The sequence below is a fragment of the Ixodes scapularis genome, unplaced genomic scaffold (genome assembly GCF_016920785.2).
Source record: "Ixodes scapularis isolate PalLabHiFi unplaced genomic scaffold, ASM1692078v2 PGA_scaffold6__148_contigs__length_123643588, whole genome shotgun sequence".
Lineage (NCBI taxonomy): Eukaryota > Metazoa > Arthropoda > Arachnida > Ixodida > Ixodidae > Ixodes > Ixodes scapularis.
In genome coordinates, this window is record NW_024609881.1 from 100,563,460 (window position 1) to 100,588,021 (window position 24,562).

The 24,562-nt window shown below is 45.5% G+C and overlaps 1 protein-coding gene across 1 annotated transcript; it reads left to right on the forward strand.

The window, feature by feature from the left end:
* Positions 1 to 9,488: 9,488 nt before the first annotated feature.
* LOC121838550 lies at positions 9,489 to 11,471 on the forward strand. Its single transcript, XM_042294864.1, has one exon. The coding sequence runs from the start codon at positions 9,489 to 9,491 to the stop codon at positions 11,469 to 11,471; it is 1,983 nt and encodes a 660-aa protein (XP_042150798.1).
* Positions 11,472 to 24,562: the final 13,091 nt, after the last annotated feature.

Here is a 24,562-nt window from a genome sequence, read left to right on the forward strand (position 1 = left end):
AAGCAAGCCGAAGTTTAGCAACAGGGCATCGGCCGGTGTCCTGTGATCAGAGGCAGGCCGGAGTTAAGCAACTGGGCATTAGCCGTACATTAGATGTCAGGTGCTAGGCGAAGAAGTTTGACCGGGCACAGGCCGATGACATGCAGCTGGACACAGGCCGATCCCTCGCAACTAATCATAGGCCGTACCTTTGCGATTGGGTGCTGGCCCTACAGCCGAGGTCGCACATTAGTGAGCGACTTGCAGTTAGGTGTTAGCCTTGCAATTAACTCATGGACGCACTGCAGAACAAGAGCCTGTGCCTGACATTTTGCCTGCACACTTTGCAGTAGCTGTGGATGCTGTATCAGTTAAGTTCAACCACTTGAGATCAAATGTCGGGATGCACAAACTCACTGAGAACTGGTTTGTATTGTTAAAACAAAAAAAGACTGAGGATTTTCTGGGACTATTTTTATTTAACCTTTTCCATTTCTTCATCCTGCTTCTTGCTTCGCCCACCATCACGGTCGACAAATGACCACAGCCATCTCTTTGCGATATCTTGAACCGTCGCCTCGCTCAAGTCCGTATACTTCGCCTTGCTGGCAGCTGAGAAAATAAAAAGCATTGAGTTTAGACATAAAATTACAGCCAACAATGTTTATTGAACTCGCAAAAACTCTCTACCAGTCTGACATACTCAGTCATTCGATATAGACCGACACAATGTTTACTAACAAGCCCGCGTTTGCCCACACCAGGTGTGGGCACTGCGCACGCGCAGCAACCGAATTCGAGTGAACTGAGGCTTCTGCGCATGCGCAGTGCCGTCGACAGCACCACCGCAGCTGCGTGACGTCAGGGAGGCGTGTGTGTCTATAAAAGTTCTAATGATTTTGACAACAAACAAGAACGCCACATTTAGGAAAGTTGTTTGCTCTCAAAGGAGCGTCTGTATGTCATGAGGGACGCGTCACGCGGATAGTCAGTGGCCGTTTCTTCATTTTTTAAGGTCTCACCCGCTCACCCTCTCCCCACACCCTTTACAGAAGAGAATGTTTTCTTCTCTTCCGGGTGGTCGACACGGCCTCTTGAAAGAGAAAAGCCAGCTTGCTCTACAAGCTGGCTTTTTTATTTCAAGCGGCCTCATTGCCAGCAGGCGCACTGGGGGAAAGCCAGCTCTGCAAGCTGGCTTTCCCTCAAGGGCTTGTCTGCATTGAGTGAAAGCCAGCTTGCAGAGCAAAGCGGCGCTCTTGGTAGTTCAATCTACACATGGGTAGCACGCGACGTCATTCAAAAAGCGCTACGATGACCACCAGGGAGGAGGGCAAGAAGAAGCTCGCCTCTTATCAGGGCCCCCTTTTGTGCCTCCCAAATCCGGTTCTACTCTACCACACACCAATTAGTCTTAGCTTCTCACTTGTGGGAATAAGATGCAGAAAATTGGTTACTAAGTAGTTGCCAGGTCATTACTCACTCAGAAATTCTAGTTTCGCAGGCACCTCCTCTCTTCTTCTTCTTCCCCCCCCCCCCCCCTAAAGCATTTTGACCTGCTTCAAATATGCTGACACATAGGCCAGCACAAAGCAGACAGACCACGAGTGCTGCATCAGCATTCGGCTGGGGCTCGTGTTCTCACTGATCAGACCAAGAACTAGAGATGAAGCAAACATTTTCCAAACCTGAGGTCTGAAGAATTCAAAGATGTTAAACCTTTCTAACTTTGGCACTAAAAAATATAACACTGAACCTATCATGTAAAAAAATTCGACTATTTTAGTCATTATTTCTCTACAGATTTGTCGAACTTCGAACCCGTGAAGTCCAAAAGTTTGACGAAGCTTAAACTTTTGATCTGAGGAACTTCTAACGAAACAGGATTCAATCGGTACCTACATGTTCAGAACACATAGCAACTGCTTCAACGCTTGAACCACGCTTGAACTGTGCAGATAACAATTGCTGTCGCAGGAGACTGACTCACAGCTCAAAGAGGCAAGCTAAGTGCCCGAGTGCCGACCTGCCCAGCAAATGCAGCAAGCTATCTGGTGGTAGCAACAGCTGTACCCATCTCTGTTTTCCGCAAGCTTTGTTTAAACTCAGTTAAACAGAGCTCACACATCAGAAAATTAAGAAATCACTCGAAACTGAAACTGGGACCCTCGTGCGATTTGAAGACTTCTAACTTTACAAACTTATACTTGGAACAAAACTCTTAATCTTCGAATAATTCTAACTTAAACCAAGAAATTTCAAATCTTCAAATATTTCTAGAATCAAAATTGCAAAAAAGAAAGAGGAAACTGTTGAACTCTACTTTTATCAACATTGAAAGCAACTTTATAAATTCAAACCATGGCAATGTTCAAAAGTTGTTCACTTTGCAACCCTTTCTAACTCTACCAAGGACCCTGCCGAATGCAGATGCGGCACTCGTGTTCAATTTGTGCACTGCAGTGGCCTACCTATGCACTGTCAAATTTGAAGCATGCAGGCCTTGAGATTTCAGATGTTGTCTAGACCCCCTGGTGGCAATCAGTTCATCAAAGAATGTCTCACCGACAAATTGCTTTGTCGATGAAGACTGTCTGTTTCAGCAACACATCTTGCCACATTTCATAGATAGCTTCCTTTTCATGACAGCCTTGAAATTGATTTTTGTTAACATGAATATCGCCAGACCTCTTTAGGATCGAAGCTCGGCCAACAGCACCCCATATCCGCCCTTTTGATTGCTAGCATAGCTTTCTTAAAAGGCTCACTGCAAGTTCAAGCCCAAGAATAGATTTATTTTCCCCTTGCAAAGCAAGGGGTGACTGCACAAAGCGCGGCATGTTTGGAATTGTAGCTTGCTATCACGGTGCCAATCAAACATCGCAACAGTTAAGGTTGCGTAATGAGTGTTGATAAAATGTGCACTGATGAAAATGTTGTTTATCAAACATGCATAGATAAAACGATAGCACCATGGGCATCCTGCTGAAATTGCAAGGCATTAATATGAGGTTACTAATGTTGCTTCCTCCAAGAAAAGTTTGCACTAGTAGCTAGCCATGGCTAGCATTCCGCATCGACTGCTATCTGTGGACTGGATGCCGTGAAATTACAAAATTACCTATCTTTGGTGGTGCATGCAGAGTTGCAGAAATTATTAAAAAGCAAGCAACGACATCACACTTCAGCCAATCCCGATCCTCTGTTTACGTGCTCTTTAACAAGCCAAGATGTCATAAATGTTCTCACCCCTTCGGAGAAGTTCCCTGCATCCAGGTTGTGGTAGACGCGGCTCTCTTCAGCCCTGTAGGGAGCAGAAAAAAAAGACGGCCTCAAGTAAGCAGGAGTGCACAAGAGATAAAACCAAGAGCAAAACTGAATGTGTTCTGAAAGTGGGACCAGCTATATTAGCTTGAGATAGTTCGTAATGAGCCCAAACTAACCTGATACATGATAAGCTGGCAGGACTGAACCTGAAGTAGAAGACATTCAAACACGAAAAAAGAGAGATGCTTAGACCGAATCAGAAAGAGTGAAACTGTTTTGTAGATGCAGAAAACAATGCTACAAAAACTATAGGTATGTAAGCAGTGTTTTTTACAGTGTAGCCTTTGCAATGGCTCCCTGAAACAAAGGTAGGACTTATGAACTCTTACCCACATTTCTGACACTTCTCTGGCAATCCATTAAAAGGAATGCAGGACTGACGCTCAATTCATGCAGACTGCTTTTGTAATATCCTACTGCAAGAATGCACAACTCTGATGACAAAAATGTCTGGATTGAGGCCACATCTGTGGCCTCGGGCCTAGAGCCTAGAATAGGCCATATTGCTTAACCCAAAGCTACAGCATATCTAAGCACCATGTTCCCAAATGTTCTTGTGTTAGAGGTATGGTGAACAACTAAGGCACTTTTTTTATTTCTTATTTCAGAGTGCCATTTTCCGAGCTATCTAGAACAGCGAACAAAAAGCTCAATCGCATGGTCGTCTGAAATAAAAGCTTTCATAAATTTGTTTTTAGAGCCTTTTCAAAAGTTTGTACCAACACCCGGCCACCATTGCTTGCTCACATACTCTGAGCATGTAATGGACACGGCAGTTGCGTCAGCGTTCGGCGTGAACTTAGGTCATATTGCAAATGAGCGCTCTGTCAGAGTTCGTCGAGGACTCGGATCCAATCACAGGCTTCGTGATTGGATTTGAGTCCTCGCCGTGTCGATTGTACCACGTAAGTGAAAATAGATTATGTATATAATATTTGAAAGTATGAAAGATTGAGCCCAACAAAGTCAGAAATCAAAGACCACCAACAAGGCATTATAGACTACTGACATTTCTTGGGGACCCCATGGTCAACACCTGTTCACTTCATGGCTGAGAGAACTACCCTGGGCGCAGGCTGGGGACATTTTTGCCTGGAAGCTTCGTTGGACAGCTAGTGCACTAGTACCCAGTTACACGGGCGCTCTCAGCTGCCATTGAGTCCAACGACAGTCGAGTCCATCGCGATAAGCCAAAGTTACACGGCAGCGCCAACCGTCATTGAGCCGCTAATGACAGTTGAGTTCGACTGAGCTCCCCCACCTCAGTTCAACCGAACGAACTTCCCCAACGGAGGTAAATTGGCACCTGTTCGCGGGACCGCTGCCAGCAACCATTGTTTGTGAGGCACTTACTGTTTCGAAATGCAGGGGGAGGCGTCTAGAAAGAATCGTAGCAGCAAAATTCTCGGGAAGGAATAAATTTAGGCGTCCGAGCTGCCAATAATAGCATCCCGGCTAGCCGGCAAGATTCCAAACGAGCAAAAATGGCGGAGGAACCTGCTGCATAAATAGACAAATAGTAGTGGGGCACCCATCATAGCGAGCAGTAGCTCGCACCATCTAGCCTAAAATATGTGCAACCTAGCCCTGAATCTGCTTTTGTACTCGTGTAAATGCCGCTAAAAAGCAACAAGGTATCAAACATATAGTATGATCTACTTAAAATAAATAAAACGTGTGTCTCCGAGTAAATTACTATAAAAATTAGACTGATCACATGCCACAAGAACCAGTTTCGTGCTAGCTTTAACTGGGTTCTAGAGAGTTGAGTTGAGTTCAGTCAAAGTTGAGGCTGATAAATGTCGTAGACTCAACGATAGTTGAAAGTGTACGTGTAACTAAGGTAACTAGGGGACTGGCTGGCAAGGTTTCAAGGACAAGCAATTCTAACTGATGTGGTACAGTCTGCAGCAATATGAAATACCCACTCAGAGCGCATGGCCGAGGCGGTGGCCGAAAGGGGCGCAGTACATGATTCGGACAGTTCCATGTTGCTCAGAGGGGAGGCTCGCTCAAGGCTGAACCACTGTTGGTTGTTTCGGGCACTGCACAAAATTTTCCATCCAGAATTAAATGTTGCTAACTGACAGCTCTCAGCTGTCTGTATACATCTTTCGTGCTTTCATTCTTTCAATTTTAACTACTGAATATTACAGTGTGCGTGCACTAACCAGACTGACCTACACTCAGTGATAAATCAAGATCAAAGAGCGAGGAAAACGAAGGTGGGAAAGGAGAAAACAGATGGGGTGTTGAAGGTGAGAGGACAAAAACCTCTTCTACCTTCAGTCTGCTTTCTCCTATCCAGCCTTCGTTTCCCTTGCCCTTTGTTACTGACCTGTTACTGACTATAACTATTTAGCAATTTTACAATTGCATAAGGAGCTAAAGTTATGCATGCAAGTTTTGATTCACATTGAATAATAATTTATAATGAACAGCCTTATACCGGGACACACTCTTTCTCTTGAGGCATCGTCCGAAGAGTCGCTGTCCATATGGCCAGCAGGCCTCCTCGCCCTTTCCTGTCTTGGGGCTACATCCGGTCCGTCAGTCCAAATTGGGTGCTCAGGCAGCTGCGACCAGATGGTTTGAAGCGTGCTGCAGTGTGGCTGCATGAGAAACGATCATCTCAATTATACGCTCAATTAAAAAAAAAAAATCGCCAACCTAATGTAGGAGTGAAGAATCTTCACTGGGTGATTCGACCAAGTCAGTGTAATCTGTTCTTTCTCTAAAATTGCATTGAGGACCTGCTGCTTTTGCTTGTAAGGTGACCAGATGGAGACGACTTGCTCTAGCTTCCTCACCAGCCAACACTCCGAGACGACGTATGCGCTCCCTTCATCTAAAGTGCATGACGTGGTAGCTATAGAGAAAAAGTGTGGAATATGCATTCTACCAGAATATTAGAACCTATCTTAGACAGCTTGGGTAATGTTGGGGGCCCCGCCAGCAACCACTAACAAACCACTGCCAGATTTGTTTCTTTTTGGATGGAGAAATCCGCTAAACAAATTTTTAAAAAAGGTACTTACAAATGCAGGTTTCTGATACAAGCATAATGCACTAAACTCACAAAAAACTGTAGCAGAGATCCAAAATAAATACATCTAGCAAAACAGGCACGTCTAACTTTCAGCGAGACGCAAAACGTCTGCACTTGACCCGCAGCGCGTGACATCTTTTCGCCGCACGATTTGAAAAAGGAGCTCACTGTCACTCACGAGACGCGACCACAGACTGAACAGTGAATACGCTACACTTAGGAGCGAAGCAAGAGGTCTGTTTAGGGCATAGGTTCATGATGATGTTGTTCAATTGATGTCGTGATGCTTCTGCTATCTATTTCAAGCCAAAATAAAAAGTCTTTAGCCACTTCACTGTCAGCCCCTGTTAATGTTGACACAGCAAGGCTGGGGTGCAAAGACCAGGCACCTAGCCAGGGGGGGGGGGGGGGGGGGGGGACCATGGGGCCCCCTTGCAATCTTCCATTTTCCTGGGACCTCCTCCCCCCCCCCCTCATACAGCATTTTGTCATGGGCGGGCGCGCTCCTCCTCTCCTGCTCCTCCTCCTCCCTTTCCCTTCCCCTCCCCTCCCCCCCCTCCCCCCCTCCCCCCCCCCCAAAAAAAAAAATCCTGGCTACGTGCCAAGCAAAGGCCCCTGTCGAAACTTCACTGCCCAACTACTCAGCTGCTTTGTTGTAACGCAAATGAACTTCTGCATGAGAAACACCAATCGAAAGTTAGACATGATGATTGAAAACCTGAGACTGTGGTTAAAAAATGGAAGAGATGCTCTCTGTCACTTTGTCTTTCTACTATGGTGCCTGGAACGCGTCTCCGACTGGTGTGTTTACCGTGTCCAAAAAAGTGGTCCCTCGATTTCCGCCTGATGACGTCATAAAAGTGTCATGCTGTCGCTGGTTGCGAACCTGGTGGCGTCCCAATAGTTGTGGTGTATGTGGCGACGCCTGTTCTGCTGCAGGTCGCTCTCCACTGTGACAGTCCACGGAAGCTACAGCAGCTGCAAATTGGGACGCCGTGACGACAGCGACACTCGCGTTCGCTTGTGCTTTTCGCCAGCATTTCTATGGCCAACCGCCAGGATCGCGACAGTCAACAGCATGACACTCCGGCTTCTGTGACGTCATCTGTTGCCACTTCGGGATCACTTTTGATGTATGGGCGGGATAGGACGCTAAACACACCAGTCGTAGACGCGATCCAGGCACCATACTTTCTACATCACGTTTTTCCGTTTTCCAACCACAGACTCAGGTTTTCAATCGTCATGTATAACTTACACCAGCTCGCCCGCACTTTAACCGTTTTTTCATTGAAAGTTAGAAATGAACGAACTTCTGGGCGAGATCGAAACAATCGAAAGCTAACATTTTTGTAACGAGCAGCTGCAGACTGCCGCCGAAAAGCGGCGCGAGTGCAGTGCTGGGGAGTGGGTTAAGACACGCCTCCGTTATTCACTCAAATGGCGTTGTTCGCTAAAACGTCATTCACGCATATGATATAATCAATTACCAGTAAAAAATCAATTATAAAAAAAACATTATCAGTAAAATATTAATTATTAAAAAAAAATCAATTATTGGTTTAAATAAAAAATAATATATTTATTTTCAGCGATAATTGTCAAAAATAAAATGTGTAAATATCGCAAAAAGCTATCAATTACCACTAAAAAATCAATTATAAAAATAGAGCACTATCACTAAAACATTAAGTATAAAAAAAATCAATTATCGGTGGAAACAAATAATAAAATATATATTCATTTTCAGCGATAATTGTCTAAAAGAAAATGTGCAAATATCGCAAAAAGCTTGACAAAAAAAAAAAACAAAAAAAAACAAGTATACTCATTGGGGATCGAACCCGGAACTTCTGCGTGAGAAGCGGACTCTCTACCACTGAGCTACTACCGGCTCGGATATTTCTACTCTTACAATTCGTGTTATACAAGAAACAACATGCCAGTTCGGCGTTCGCGACAGTTTTTCTTCGTAGGTTTGTCATGACGGTTGCCGGCAAAATCCCCACTCGGTGATGCCAACCCTAGGGATTTACCCCTAGATCTAGGGGTTTTCGCTCTCGCTTAGGGATTTAAAGACTTTTTGCAAAATCTAGAGATTTCTCAAAATTTTTTTTTTTTTTTTTTTTTTTTTATATATATATATCTATCTATCTATCTATACGTGTGCATTTTGTTTTATTTAATATAATTTGGCGAACAGCAAACTGCCCTTTTGACCCTTCGAGCCAATCGGAGCGACGAAGCGGCACAGAGAAAGAGAAGCGTTGCGAGAGAGGTTTGGGGGGAAAGGGTGGGCCAATAGTGTATGCGCACTGGGCCAACACCACCTTATGACTGGGCGCTTTTGTCACTGGCTCTCGGGGAGTTGGGGTTTGGGGGAGAAAAGTTGGGGGTGAGAGGGGGGGGGGAAGTGGCACAGGCCCTCTCTCCCCCCCCCCCCCCCCCTTCTACCTTACAACGCTTACACACACACAGCGCAGGAGCAGGAGCAGGCTAGTGTTGAGAGGCTCGGTCATCTGATCCCCGGATGTAGGTTCAGAAACGAAGTTCAAGTGACCGCATTTTTTTAATGTGATTTTTACATTATTTGGAGCTATTGCCGGTTTATCCCGACTCCCTTCTTATCTTTTGACGAACTCGGTGACGTACGCGCCTCGTTTCCGGCAGGGATGGGCAGTGCGTGGTCTCGCTCAATGCGACGCGGGCAGTTTCGTTTGTATTTATTTTGGTGATCCTTTTGTTGGACGTAAGAAACGTTTCCACTTTTCGAAGCAATCCCGGACGCGAAGACAGTAAGCGGGTCTAGCTTTTTGTGACGGCACTATGTAGCGTCGTGGTGAATGGTTATATATATATATATATATATTTTTTTTTTTTTAGTAGCAGGCAGCTTTACGCGCACGTAGCTTGTGACATTATGATTGTGTTATTTTAAGCTTCCCGTAGATGTGACCCATCTTTACGTCAGTGCACGTGGGTTGTTTACAATAAACGGATCTTGTGTCCACATGATTCTCTACCACTGTTCACCGTATTTTGGTTCGCGCTGATCGCCGCATGCTTCGTGCTGTCCCTGTCCCGGCATCTCCGTTTTTACGTGGTCTACCTCAAAGAAGTAAGTGACAACTCTCCAATGGAAGGCGGCGAGGCTGACGAGCCAACTAAGAAGAGAGCTAAAATATATGACCAGAAATACTTAACGAAATGGGAGGCAGACCCCAAGTATAAAGGATGGCTCGCTGCAAGCAAGAAAGGGGGGCACCGCTTCCTTTGCAAGGCCTGCGACGCCGACTGCAAGGGAGGAAAGTCGGAGATAGACCGCCACCTTCAAACGGCCAAGCACAAGAAAAACGCTTCAAGCGTTAAAAGCACGCGCACTCTCACGTCGATGCCATTTGTGAGCGGCCAGACTCAACTCGAGAAGTCTGCCAAAGAGGGAGAAATCAGGCTAACAGCATTTGTCGCCGAGCATAACCTGCCGTTTCATATCATGGGACATTTAGTGGACGCAGTAAAGGCAACGTGTCATGACTCTCAGATCGCAAAGAGCATCACATGCGGGAGAACAAAGTGTGCAGCCATCGTCAAGAACGTTCTCGGTGAGCAGAGCCGGGAGGAGCTCTGCGAGCTACTTCGACAAGAAACATTCTCGCTTCTCGTGGACGAGTCCACGGACCGGGGCACAATTAAGCATCTCTCACTTGTGGCCAGAGTGGTGAACCAGGACGGTAACGTTATAGACGCGTTTCTGGCCTTAGTTCCAGTCGGCGACGCGTCTGCCAGTGCCCTGTACGAGCATCTAAAAGCGGTGTTCAGCGCTGCCGATATCCCGTACAAAAACAACATGATCGGCTTCGCGGCAGACGGCGCGAACGTGATGATGGGGGCCCATCATTCAGTTGCGGCTCTCTTGAAGGCGGACATTCCGGGCATTTTCATTATGAAATGCGTCTGCCACTCGTTCCACCTCTGCGCATCATACGCGTGCAAGACCCTCCCGAGGGGAGTTGAGGACATGGCCCGCGACGTCTACAACTACTTTTTGTCTCCAAAGCAAACCTCCGGGTACAAGGAGTTCCAGGCGCTTGCAGACGTAAAACCGCACAAGCTGCTACACCCGAGTCAGACGCGGTGGCTGTCCCTGCAGGTCGTGGTGACACGCCTCCTCGAGCAGATGCCAGCGCTCATTTTATTTTTCAAGAAAGCGGCCACTGAGGATCGCCTGCTCGCTGCGGAGACAATCCTCGACAAACTGCAAGATCCTTCAACGAAGTTGTACCTTGAATTTTTGGAATACGTGCTGCCTCTCTTCACGAACCTGAACAAAGAGATGCAGTCTGAAGAGACGAGAATCCACCTGCTCAACGAGAAGGTTTCAGGAGTGCTAAAAACCATCTTGGAGTTTTACATGAAGCCAGAATACCTGGAGGCCACCCCGTTGCCCGACGTCCAGTTCAAAGACCCTACCAAGTTTCTGCCTTTGGACCTCATGTACATCGGAGCCAAACCTACAGCAGCGCTGGCAAGTAACCTTCACGGCTTGGATAAGAGTCAGATCCACAATTTTAGGCTGAGGTGTCTAGAATTTTTTATTGAAGCAGCACATCAGATCCATCAGAGGTTCCCCCTGAAGAATGACCTGATGAAGAATCTACGAGTCTTGGACCCCAAAGTTGTTGCCAACAAGGAAGTTTCATCCATCGCGCCACTAGCGGTGTCTCTCCCACTGCTTGTACCAGCAAGCGAAATCAACGACTTGGACAGAGAATGGAGGCTACTCCGAAACACGGACATGAGCCAACATACGAACTTGGGTGCCAGCCAGTTCTGGAACAGTGTGTCTCAAAGAAGGAAGGGCGACGATACACCAGAGTTCCCAGTACTCTCCAGTTTCATGAAAAAACTCTTGTGCCTACCACACTCCAGCGCTGCCGTCGAGCGTGTGTTTTCACAGGTGAATCTGCTGAAGACGAAGCAGAGGAACAGGCTCTCAACGGACGCTCTGTGCGGTTTGCTCCACGCGAAGAGAGCTTTGGCGGCTAGCGCATGTTCGAAGCTTGCGATCACACCCGCACATTTGAAGAGAATGAAAAAAGAAATGTACACCGACGGGTAGAAGCAGCATGTCGCATGGACCGCATGCCTTGAAAAACAGTAGATAAGATGTTCTTTAGTGTTTTTCTACAGAAATAGTGTCTCCCACAAAGCGTACGTGCATGCTTGTCCTTCTGTTTCTTTAATCTTGCCCGTGTTGAATGTGTACTGACATCATAGTGATATTGATGATATCCTTGCCCTGTCAAGAAATTTTTGTAATGTAGAGAGATAGCAATGAATATTATTTGTGTTCTATCATCTATGGTGCATTTTTTTATTTTTGCAGAACTGTAAAGAAGTCCCAGCATGATGGTTAAATGGCTTGTCGCAACATTAAGCAAAAATATGTTTAAAAAAAAGAAAGCTGTGTTGTGTGACTTTACGACGGTCTTTTCATGGCCTATAAACAATAACAAAAAGTTAGGGATTTTTCGTCCAATCTGGGGATTTTTTCGGCATCAACCTAGGGATAAGTCGACATCAGGGGTTGGCAACACTGTGGACCCCACTTCCCATTAACAATCATACAATCAGCAGAATCTAAAAAGTGCACAAGAGCCGCTAACATGCCGCTGACATGCCGCCGACCGCCTGATTTTGCAATGACAAGCCAGTGGCCCGAGCTTCCCCGACCTTGCGAACCAAGCGGGCTGCGACGACAGCGTCATCACGCTCGCACGAACGGACGGGGCCGCCTTTCCGAAGCACCGCTAATGCAGAGCTTGTCAACTGAGCCGTTACTACTAACCCTATGCCCATTGTGTTCCAATCACTTTGCAAAACAAAACACCGAGTAGAAAATGGACTTACTCCTTGATCAGCGTATTCATGGCCTCTTGTCTCTGGACGCCGCCGCGTGCTATCTTGGGTGGCTTGAAATGTGCACAAACCGATAACAAAGCTTCTCAAATCGTCGAACCTTGAACGCCTTGAACCGCTTGAAGTTGAACTAGGCCTGATGAGTCCACCATCAGACAGCTGCACCGGCCATTGCACCGGCATCAGCGCGACACGATCGAGTGGATGGGTGAATAATAAAATTATAAGTTTTTTTTTTGCAATGGGAGGTAGCTCGCGTCACCTGGCGGACAACTATCACCGCGCAGGGAATCTAGTCAGATTTTCGGGGATTAAGACGAACATGAATATATTTTAATTAAAGCACCCGTCACTTCTCTTTTATGCAAGAGAGTCGCCAGTTTTCGTGTTCACCCTACGCAGTCGGTGTACAGGGTCGTGGGTATGCATAAACAAGTAATGGCGGAACTGGCGGAACTTGCTGGGACGAGATCACTTCCGGTTCACCTGCTTCATCTGTATGTTTGCTCGGTGAGCAGGGTAGAGCAGCGCGCTTTTTTTTTTTTTTTTTAGTTTTTCTCGTTGGAAAATCGGAAAAGGTATGTCGAAGACCGGACTATTGACCTTGGATCGGACCTAAGATAGATCGGTCTATGTTTCTGGACCTTACGGAGCCAAGAAGAAGCACCGCATCTCGTTTTATTTGGCCTCCGTAGCCAAAGTTACGTAACCCTATGTGACGGGTCAGTGGAAATCTGTGTACACGTGAGACATTCAACGAAGTTAGACGCCCACAAATCAACCGAGGCATCGGCATGTGATTGTTTTGTGTTTTTCGTGCACGGGAGAGCGTTTGTGAGAACTGCATCGCATCGTCAACTGCGCGGCGTCGCGGTGAGTGTTCGAGCTGGGCAAAGCGAGACTACGCTACGCCTGTCGGACGTACAGGGTGTCACAAATGAAAATTTACACGGTCTTTTTTACTGCAAAAATAAACTAGGTGTTGCCGAACGCTCATTCTCCGCCCAAAGGTAGAACTAGAGGTCACAATCAGATGCCAAAGTTTCAGCCCGATCCGATAACTTAATCAAAAGTTATAAGTGATTTTCTGAAATTTTCAATGGGAAAATGGCGGCCGACGGCGCTTTCAAACACATGGGGCTCTATGGCACCAGAAACCGAAAACGGGCGAAAATGGGCTCCATTTTCCCATTGAAATTTTCAGAAAATCACTTATAACTTTTGATAGAGTTATCGGATCGGGCTGAAACTTTGGCGCCTGGTTGTGACCTCTAGCTCTACCTTTGGGCGGAGAATGAGCATTCGGCGATGCCTAGTTTATTTTTGCGGTGAAAAAGACCGTGTAAATTTTCTTTTGTGACACCCTGTAGTTGAAAGAAGGTGCGCAGGATTGTGCAACTGGTGCTTGATCGTGCCGTGGAAGAAGAAGCGGTGCGTTTTCGACGACGTGTAGAGATATCGTGATCGGGACAAAGCCGTCGCACTGTGTATAGTACGATTGTGCCGTTCGTTCCCCTCAAAAAGCTAGCGGCGTGTTTTCGACGACGAGTGGAGGTCTCGTGATTGTGACAACGTCGGCCTACCACGGCGGGAAGTGTGATTCGTTCGATAAAGTTCTTTCGTTGTCTCGAAGAGTCGGATATGTGTTTTCCTCCATTTTTTCACCCAATATTTTTAACCATGGCTTAGTTAGGAGAGCTTTTTTTTTTTGTTTGTTTGTTTTTTGCTCTGCACGCGCTGCCATTAGCCCAATGTGCTTCTTTTGTAGCCATTTGACGACGTCCTTACTGCTACCAGTCACCTTGAGGTTTCCTCAGGTGGAGAGAGACCCGACTTCTGACCGTGATTTCACCCAATATTTTGTGACTGCAGCTTATATAATTTGGTTTTTAAGTGAGAACTTTTCTGTTATATTTGATATAGCAATACTGCCAGCCAGGTTTTGGTTATGAAATACATGTGCTTATTGTGTGTTTGTTTTCAGGTTTTCTGGTTTTATCTTTGCCAGAAATCTGTGACTAAAGAAAAGCTGTTGTTATGAAGAATTTTGTAATTGGCAAAAGAATACCAGAGAAAGCTTTTTTTCATATTCTGGTTCATTTTTGTTGTGTACAACAAGTCCAGAATTCACTGCTCTGTTAAAGGCACAGTCATTTTTTAATGTTTTCGCATTTTGTACATATAATTTGTGTTCAAATAATAAAATATAATTTTTATCCAAATGAAGTTTTCCGAGCCAATTTTATAGTATGGAACGCGCCACGGCCTGGATTCCTCAAGTGTTAATCCCTTCTCCCAGTCTTACCTGGCCTGGGCAAACATGTAGCCACCTACATGTGACCAGACTTAATATTTGCAGAACAAGCGGAAGTCATTGCTTACCAAGCCTGTGGCTTGTATACTGTATTGTAATGAGCAATGTAATACCAGAGAGGATTGGTGGTCCTGAATAAAAGCAGCACTCTGCATACCCATGTTCTATGGGACACTTTTTTTCTTTTATTGACCAATTTGAAACAAGCCAAATAGGGTGACCATCTTTCGGATTGGTGGCCTGGGATAAAAGGAGCGGTCAGTACCCAGTCTTCTACCGGACAGTTTTTTTTCATCATTGAATAAGTTACTGCCAGTCAACACTGGTCGGACATGTGCTGAGGATGTTTTTAGGACTGGTGGCCGGGGATAAAAAGTGTGGTCAGCAGCCAGGCTTCTACTGAACACTTTTTTGTCTACGTTGACCAAGTTGCTGCCGGTCAACATTGGCCGGAAAGGTGCTGAGGACATTTTTAGGACTGGTGGCCGGGGATGAAAAGAGTAGTGAGTCCCAGGCCTCTACCGGACACTTTTTTGTCTTCGTTGACCAGGTTGCTGCCAGTCAACATTGACCAGACAGATGCTGAGGATGTTTTTAGGACTGGTGGCCGGGGATGAAAGGAGTAGTGAGTCCCAGGCTTCTACCGGACACTTTTTTGTCTTCGTTGACCAGGTTGCTGCCAGTCAACATTGACCGAACAGGTGCTGAGGATGTTTTTAGGACTGGTGGCCGGGGATGAAAAGAGTAGTGAGTCCCAGGCTTCTACCGGACACTTTTTTGTCTTCGTTGACCAGGTTGCTGCCAGTCAACATTGACCGGACAGGTGCTGAGGATATTTTTAGGACTGGTGGCCGGGGATGAAAAGTGTAGTGAGTCCCAGGCTTCTACCGGACACTTTTTTGTCTTCGTTGACCAGGTTGCTGCCAGTCAACATTGACCGGACAGGTGCTGAGGATATTTTTAGGACTGGTGGCCGGGGATGAAAAGAGTGATCAGTAGTCTGCCTTCTACCGGGCACTTTTTTGTCTTCATTGACCAAGTTCATGCCGGTGAACATTGGCCGGATGAGTGCTGGTCACCTTTTTGAGGCGGGTGACCAGGGAGGAAACAAAGACTTGGTGGCCAAGCCCTTCCCGAACATAATTTGGTGATTGGTTGCCAATGGAAAAACTAAGACTCTGTGGCCGGGGACTTAATAGTGATCTTTTGGAGACCTTTGGCCAGCTGCTTTCCAGTGGCCGGGCTGGCCAGGCAGGTGCCGAGCAAAAATCAGGCATTGGCCAGTGTCGGGCCAAAATTTTGTGCTGCCTGGGATGTTATCTGTAGCCATTATATTAATATGGCGGACAGCGCAGTGGCGGCAGGCTGCCATAAAATAGCCGTGGATTTAGTGCACTGTACCGTGGGTGATATTTCTTGCTTGATTGAAGTTGTTCGACGATCCAGATTCTTGAAACCCGGCGTGAACGGTAACCCCATCTTTGAGGACCCGGCCAAAGTTCTACGAAGGCGCAGCACCGGGGAAAAGTACCGCAGCTCGCATCGAGAGCAGACTCCGTACCGGCGTCTGCTCTCAATGCTTCTCTCGATGCGACTTTCAATGCGTACTGTGCTGCTTTTCCCCGGTGCTGCGATTTCGTGAAACTTTCACCGGGTCCTCAAAGATCGGGCTACCGTTGACGCCGGGTTTCAAAAATATGTTTCGTCAAACAATTTCAATCAAGCACGAAATATCACCCACGCTATTTTGAAGGCAGCCTGCCACAACAACTGCGACAACGCTGTCTGGCATGGATGGAGAATTGTGGCTGCAGCAGCTGTACCTTGGCTAGAGGTAATATTCGCGACTCCAGCGACCTACAGGTGGCGCCACCACCAAACAAACATGGCGGCTGAGTCCAGGTTGCGTCGGCTCGGCCGGGCCGCCTGAACGGGTGGCGTGCTCAAGTTAACAGATTTTCTTTTGTTTAATATCCAATTTTATAGGTATTTGAACTCAGACGGTTAAGTGTAGCCGGTGCACATAAACTTGCAAAGCCTAGCTTTGTTTTCCCGGTGTTCCATGTTCTTTTCATGTCAAACTTTCGTTTCGAAGATTTCGTCCAAACCGAAACTATGGGCTCCGGAGAGACGTTAATAGGCTCTAATCAGTTTTGATCATCTAAGGAAAGCGGCGATGACTACAGAATTGTTGCACCGAGAGTAATTTTCAGCTTACCCGCATACCTCGACAATGCGACTTATCGGTCCGCAAAATCGAGCTTGTGTGCGTATCCGCGTTTAAGAAACAGCTCCAGTCGTCTGCCCGGTCAACAGCACAGGCTGCAGGAAAATTACGAAATTTAAACAAGCGCTTCTTGAGCAAAGGACCACGTTAATCCGCCGGCGCCCCACTAAGCAGCTGATACTTTATTTCATTCAGGTTTTAGTAGCAATCGAGAAGTCATTTTGACGGGCGGGTTATGTATTATATTACGTACTATGGTCCCACTAAAGCGATATTAGTAAATTCTTCGGGTTGAAATATGAGCTTAGTTGACTAGCTATTAGTTGAACTGCTGAATAAAAGCATATTTGACAGACAGAGATACTACTTAAACTTAGCCAAATGGTTCTATAGCCGGCAGCACGGAGACAAGCTGAAGAGAGTCTTCATCGGAGATTCACGCAGAACCTCTCTGCATTGAACTCTGCTTCGAATCCTGAACGGAGAAAGGGAGCATTTTTTGTGGCCGGTCAACCTGAGGAATGTAGACGTATATTACTGCTGGCTTCGACGGGGGTATAATATAAATATTGGAGGCACGATAGATCAAAAAATGCCGTGACAGCTTCTAACGTTGCGAGACTCGTCCCCCACCTTTTGAAAACAGATAATGTCCCTCATTCATCATTTGCAGCGAGCAGGTTTTCCTGAATCAAGTAATCAGCCGAACTCCTCCAGTGCGGTCCAGAGACTTTTTCGGCGAAAAAGCAGCGAAGATGAATAGCCAACGCACCGACCGGCGTGGGCGGCTCAAACTTGAAGCTAACCGAACACAACCAAACCCAAGAAAAGCAGCTATCGAACCTTCCCATTCACTTGACTGCAACATTGATGTCCCCTCCACGGAAATGCTTCGTCTGTCGTCCTCAGTCCACTGTTCTACATGCTTATAAGGAAATCACTTATCAGTTACAAATTATTCGTCACTTTGAATGTGAATCGAGACACACAAGAAATCAAAACGTTTTTCCGTGATTCCTCCTCATTCAAGAAATCGAAAGCACGCGACCGTGTGCTGTGGAGTAAACGGGCTTTCAAGCACGTGATAGGAGACAATCTACTGAGGCTTCACCACCCTAATGATCGCTCTGGCAAACTTAAGAAGTATTCGGACCTTCGTCAATTTACGTTGTTCGCCACCGCGCCGACAACACGTGTTCGCGAAAGCCACCAGAGACGCGGAGGGGCGCGGAGCGACCTGGTCCGGCTGGTTCCCGGTTTTCCCGCTTGGTGGCGTCCGTCTTGCTGGAGTCGCGAATAACTCTACCAAAAATATGGCTTCCAGTGGCCGCATTCGCGGAGCCGGGAAACGCGATCGAGCCATTGTCATAAAGTTCAGTGGATCCTACTTAATCGCAATGTCTGTTGCGATCGGGCTTTTGGTGAAACAAGGTACAGAGAGTTTAGGAGGGAAGTGAACCGTATTTTTCGGCTGGAAAAATCAACTGCGATAGCAGAAAGATCAAACTTTTTCAGAATGTGACAGTAGACGTGAAAATAGAAAACGAATGTCTGAGAGCATGACATAACCTGGATCAAAAGATAATTGAGAAAAACTAAATTAGCCTAAACGCCGACGTCCACGTATGCGTAATATCGTCAAAACGGGGCATGGCACTGTGGGAACCTGTAGTATATATTTCAGTGAAAAAAGCTTGTCACCAAGAAATAATACACTCATATTTCTTGTTGACAACAGTTTTCTACTTATATAGATCCCACAAACGTCCACCATTTCCACTTCTCTTTTCACTATATGAGGATTAGGTGAATATTGGCTTATAGAGAAATTTCATTTTCCTCGATAATCTTTTGCTCTAGTAAACGTCATGAAATCGAAATTTCGCGTTCTATCCTCAACCCCTGGTGTTACATTCTCAGGGCGTTGGAGCTTTCTGTGATGAATAGTTTATTTACCCGGACCGTATCACACGGTTTTCTTTTCTCTGGAACTCCATGTATAACCCCTATGTACAAACTATCGGTACCACCCGTTTACTTGTAATATATGAGTGTTTTTCGTTTTTTTTTTACTGACATGCATGTTCACGTATTTCTAAAAAAGTTGAGTGGAACACGTTGACCTCGGTCTCGCCAGTAACACGTATCGAGCAGGATATCTAAGAGTGGTGCATCCGTCTGTTCACATCAACTGTGTAAGCAAGAAGTATAAATTATTGTTGCTGTTCTTTTATGCATTGTTCGGCTAGAGCGGTGCTCAGTCGGTGAAACATCTATCGATGACGAGTCCCAGCCAAACGCTGACGCTATGTTTCTTGGCGAATGCGTCTCCGATTAGTGTTTTTAGCGTGTCCAAAGAAGTAGTGTCTTGGTTTCTGCCTGATGACGCCATTGAAGTGTCATGCTGTCGCCGGCTGCGATCCTGACGGTGTCACACGAGCGGAGGGGGATGTGGCGAACGCATGTTCAACTGCAGGTTCCTTTCAAGATTGACGGTCCACGGAAGCTCTCGTCTCCAATCTCCGCCCCCGCTCGATTGTGGTAGATGATGTAAAGAATCCGGGCCACGGGTCTTTTTCTGTGCAAATACCACATTTTGAGAAAATCGAGCACGACAAAACTTGTTTCATTTTTTTTAATGCCATCGAATTCTATTACTCCACCCCCCCCCCCCCCCCCCCCCCCCAGATTCGGTGGACCTTTCTGAACTCCTAATGAGCCATTCCCCCGCAAGATTTAGCAAAAAAAAAGAAAAAAAAAAAAGGACGTCATATGACCTATACACCGGTTCAGTTTCCCCGCTATATGTAAAATTTTGTTCCGCGTGACCTGACGTCACGGGTCCTACATATTAACACAGTTGTCCCGCTAAAATTAGCGAAATAATAGACGTCACATCATTCCATATCAACCTTAGGGCTCTAGTCTCTAGAGGTGGTACTAGAGGTCGTTCTTGCGGTCGTCCTAGACGTCGTTCTTAAAGTCGTTCTCTAGGACGTCGTCCTTGATGTCGTCCTGGACATCGCTCTTGACGTCATGAACGGCTTCGTAAGAGAAGGATGTAAACCTGACGAATGCTATTAGCAATTCATAGATAACAAACAACAGTGGTTTCAGCAGCCATTTTTTTTTACTTTTAGGCGTATGTACTGTCGTGCACAGTATCAGCTACATCAGTTTTTCGTGTTTGTTTGGCCTGCCACCATTTTTCGAGAGAGCTGTGGTCTGAACTACTAATGCAAAGCCGAAATAACTCATTAATATGACAAAACATGTTGCCTTAAGATATTTGTTTTAATGAAGCTTTTTCATCATGTCCTGGACTTTTTGTGTGTAACTAACGACTCTCTTCTTTTCTGGGACCTGTGTTAATTCATATTCTTTTATCTCATTCTATGCGAATCGAAGTTTTCAGTCGACGTCATTGCCTCTTTAGTTTCAGTATTCTTTTACTTTTAACAAATCTGAACATGCTACAGTATTCTTGGTGATGCTGAGCTTTTTAATATACGTTAAATTCTGTTACCAGTACCGTGACTATCGTTTCCTAGTTTATTTATTATGCGATTGATCAATGCTGTGAATCTATGAGTTTTGGGGGCCTTCGCCTTTGTGAGGCTGGAAATGTGATAACTTTTTTCAGGCCTTCGGCATCATCGTGTACTTCTTGGATGCAAACAAATATTAATATTAATAATATTATTATCACTCTCAACTTAATATTACTAATATTATTACTATTCTTCTTCACATATATGGTAAAAAAGAGCGGTCTTACCATGTGCCTTACATTTTAACAGACGACTTCTTTGAAACTAGAACTTGGAGAAAATTAAAGAAATAAAACTATTGCACAGTTTCAGGATCTTATTCGTTTTACAACTTCAATATAGTACTGCTGTCTGATATTTTGCATCTAGTATGTTTGCTCTGATATTGTGAGGGATTATTTTTGTTCTTCATAAAGTACGTTACACGTCCTAAATATGTGCTCTATGGACTTCTTCTGAGCTATATGTGACATTCCATTTGCCCTGGGTTCTGTTCTTTAATTTTCTACTGGCTTCGACAGACCCGTCACCTTATGGTGTTATCAAGGTACCTTAATAAATGGAATGGTGATGATGATGGGTGGTGATGATGATTGTTTTAAAACTGCGATTAATATTATTAAATAATTAAAATTGCTAATATTAATATTACGGGATTAAAATACTACTAGTGTTAATAGGGGAGAAGTATTGAGGGAAAACATTCGTTCTCATAAAACTAGGTATTTGAACCTAAACTTTTCGTAGTATCCACTCCCTGTGGACTGTGAATTGTTGCAAAATGATGCTGATGAAATTCATCTGTGATTCTGTGCGAACTCGCTGGTCTTAAACCCCACCAAAACTGAGGTTGTCTCTTTTTTCCCGTAAGGCAAGCGTTGTTGTTCGTCCTTGCGCATTAGACGGATCTGAAATTTTTAGATCTTCTGTTCTATCTGACCCTGGCATTTTGATCGACTCACGCCTGAACTTAAGCTAGCATGTTTCAAAGGTTATCAATGATTCCTTACGTATCCTGGTCGTAATTTCACGCATTACTCATGACTTCCGGAATTGCGCCTGAATAGTGAACCTTTTTTAGTCTTTAGTTTTATCATGGTTGGAGTTTTCTTCTGCAGAGTGAAATCATTTTGGTTTCGGACAGGTGCTGAGTTTGGAGTGTTTACAGAGACGACTTCTGAGAATTTTCTAGAATCGCCACATATGACGGAGTTTTTTTTATTACTATGATCTTTGTTCGGACACCCATTGTCTATTGCCTCTTTCGGCAAGTACACTAGTTCGCGACATGGTGTTTTTAATTAAAGGGACCATGAAATGATTTTAAAATCGAGTTTCATCCACCGCACGTCGTAAAAGGTGTGAAAAGAAACACAAAAACACAAAAATAGGGAGCCCAAAAAAATTATTTGCTATAGAACTTTTAAAAGAAAACTGGACTCTTTTGCGCCTTCCTTCCTTCGCCTGTTCACTACGATGCATACGCAGAATCGGTGCACGTCAGCCGAATCCACATCGCCTATTGGGTAAGAGCCTACCTCACCAGCACCGCGATCGTAAACAATAAATAGCCGGTGAATGTTTCCTAAAAGTTTTGTTAAATAATATTCAGATCCACATTTTGTAGCATAATTAGAGATGTGTGGCGAAAATTGCCAAATTTGATAATGCTGAGAGCCAAGCGCCATCTATCGTGTGGTAAACGAAGCAACTACTGCGCGTGCGCAGTAGGGCAGGGCCGCCAGTTACTTTGGTGACGGCGACCGACGAACATTTATTTTCTTTGTTTTCCTTCCTCTCAAAACTCTGACTGACTGAACGTTTATTTTTCTACGTGTTCTTCCCGCGCGTGCCGACTTCAAGCAGCAAGAAAACAGTACTTAAAACAGACCACGACGAACAAGAACGCTGGATTCACCGACTCCGACGAAGCGTATAGGCCTAGCAGGCATTCCGACTCGGCGCTGCGTTGCTTCGTCGCAAGACCGTCTGCCTACGACCGGCTGGCGTGCTAAATGGAATATGCCCGCGCGACCCTTGTGGACCCTTCCCGTATTATAGTTTGATCACTGACCTCAATTCTAGATTAAGAGGTGAGGAGGTCAATCTCTTCCCCTTGTTTTCCGAGGCAGTGTTGACGAACACTCGTCGAAAAGGGACTCTCGTCGATTCTATCTTCTTGTTTTGTGTGATATAGAGCTGAAATAAACGCCGTATGGATTGCCTTCGTAACACGGTATGTACACTTTGTTATTGGTATGCCATTTTTATTCTGACAGACTGCACGTCACTGTCGACCCCGGTCCAACCTTTCTTTGCCGAGTGTCGCGTCAGTATCGAGTTGCAATCGTAAAAGAACGGTCCCGAAGCGCTTACCAACAGCGCGAATACAAGACTTCCATCAAGCGCGCGCGTCCGCTCCGAGTGTAAGCAGGTATTTACGTGGCTCTTGCTGACACTCGTAGTTCAAACGTATCTTTTTTAACGTCGGCTCGCTCCTGCATCTCCGAGGCCGCGAAAAACGCCATCTACGTCGCTTTGCAAACGACTGACACGGGCCGGCCCTTCTGCCAACAATGACGGGGTGGTGACAAGACTCGCTGCACTTCCCAACAGGCATACCGGCGTATAGGACTAGTCCCATGCTGTCGCTGTAGCGCAACATATCTCATTGAATTTCGCTCAGCTGCGATGCGGCGATGAGAGGCGCCGATTCAGGAAATACGTCGGTGACATCAGCGCAGTAAAACCTACCGGCGCACCCCAACTCGTTGCCGCGAACACTCCCATTCTCCTACTGCCGAGAGAACTTCCGGTTCCGGAAACGGTCTACGTCACGGCTTCTTTTGCGGTCAGTTGGAGAGAATGAAAAAGTCGATATTTCAATAATTTTTTGTGTAAAAGTTAATAAACCGAGACGAAAACGGATGCCTGTTCGGCATTCAGTGAACATTGACGGTTTAATGTAAAAGTTATCTGGAAAAAGTAAAAAGGTCATTTCATGGTCCCTTTAAGTTACTCAATGCTGTCATTGATCCCCTTATGTTTTTGAGTAGAATCTAAATTCATCTCCCACAGTGACAAAACAAATCTACGCTTATTTTATATTTAAGTGGTCCTTTAAAGTGCTAGTGAAAAGAAACCAATTTGTTTTTTAACAATCTGGTTAAGGCACGCGTGTAGAAAATCGAAATACACCCAAGATTTCTTTTTTTCTAGAACAATATTGACGGCGCGAAATTTATTTTAGTAGCGGCTCAGTTATGCGCGCAAAGTTCATGACGTTACGGAATGGCCATACACTCTTTCTACCTCAACGAGGTGGTCATTCGCTCTCTCCGCCTCAATGTGAGGGCCACAGCTTCTCCACCTCTCCTCCACGCGCCCGAAGTGCCAAGAGAGAAATCAAGTGCAAAGGATATGACTACCGACTAAATTGCGGGTCGCGCCGTCAATATTTCTATAAAAGAATATTTTCGGGCAACAATTATTTATTGACACACGTATTCCAACCAGACTGTTTAAAAAAAATTATTTTTCAGTGACTCTTTAAGTAGCCGTCATCATGTTAAACCTAACTAGAAACGGAACTGTGAAGAACAACTTACAGGGGCCGCAAGAAAACACTTTCCTCCCAACACTTGCTCCGCCAGATTTGACACAAAGAACGTAGCCTTGCAGCTATTATTTCAACTATCTGCTAACGTTCTGGAATTAGTATGGATTTTTTTTCGTTTAAGGGCGCAGCCATCTTGAGAACTGCGGCGCCGACAATGTCGTCTAGCGGCTTGAAACTTGAAATACCAGCTGCTTGTGGCAGAATAACTATCTGCGTAGGCAACGGTTTCGGTATAGGTGGAATTCGACTAGACGGGGGTATAGTGGGCTACGGTAACTTGACTAGAGGTTGGATGGTTAAATTTATCGGGCTCGGACTGGCTAATTACAGGCCATTTCCTCGCCTACTCGAAATGACGAGGACGAAGACGGTGGAGTACTTTGATTCAGTTTCTCAACAAAGGAATACATGAGCAGTTTAATGAAGTTTGAGCAAGTAAGCTCTCGGCATTTGATGGCTACATGTTAAGTTGTGGCACGTAGACGTTTTCATACACTTTGCATGACATAAACGTGATAGCACACCTTGCAGTGAACACTAATTATCGGCATAGCAGCACCGGGTTGGAATCGGTCTGGTT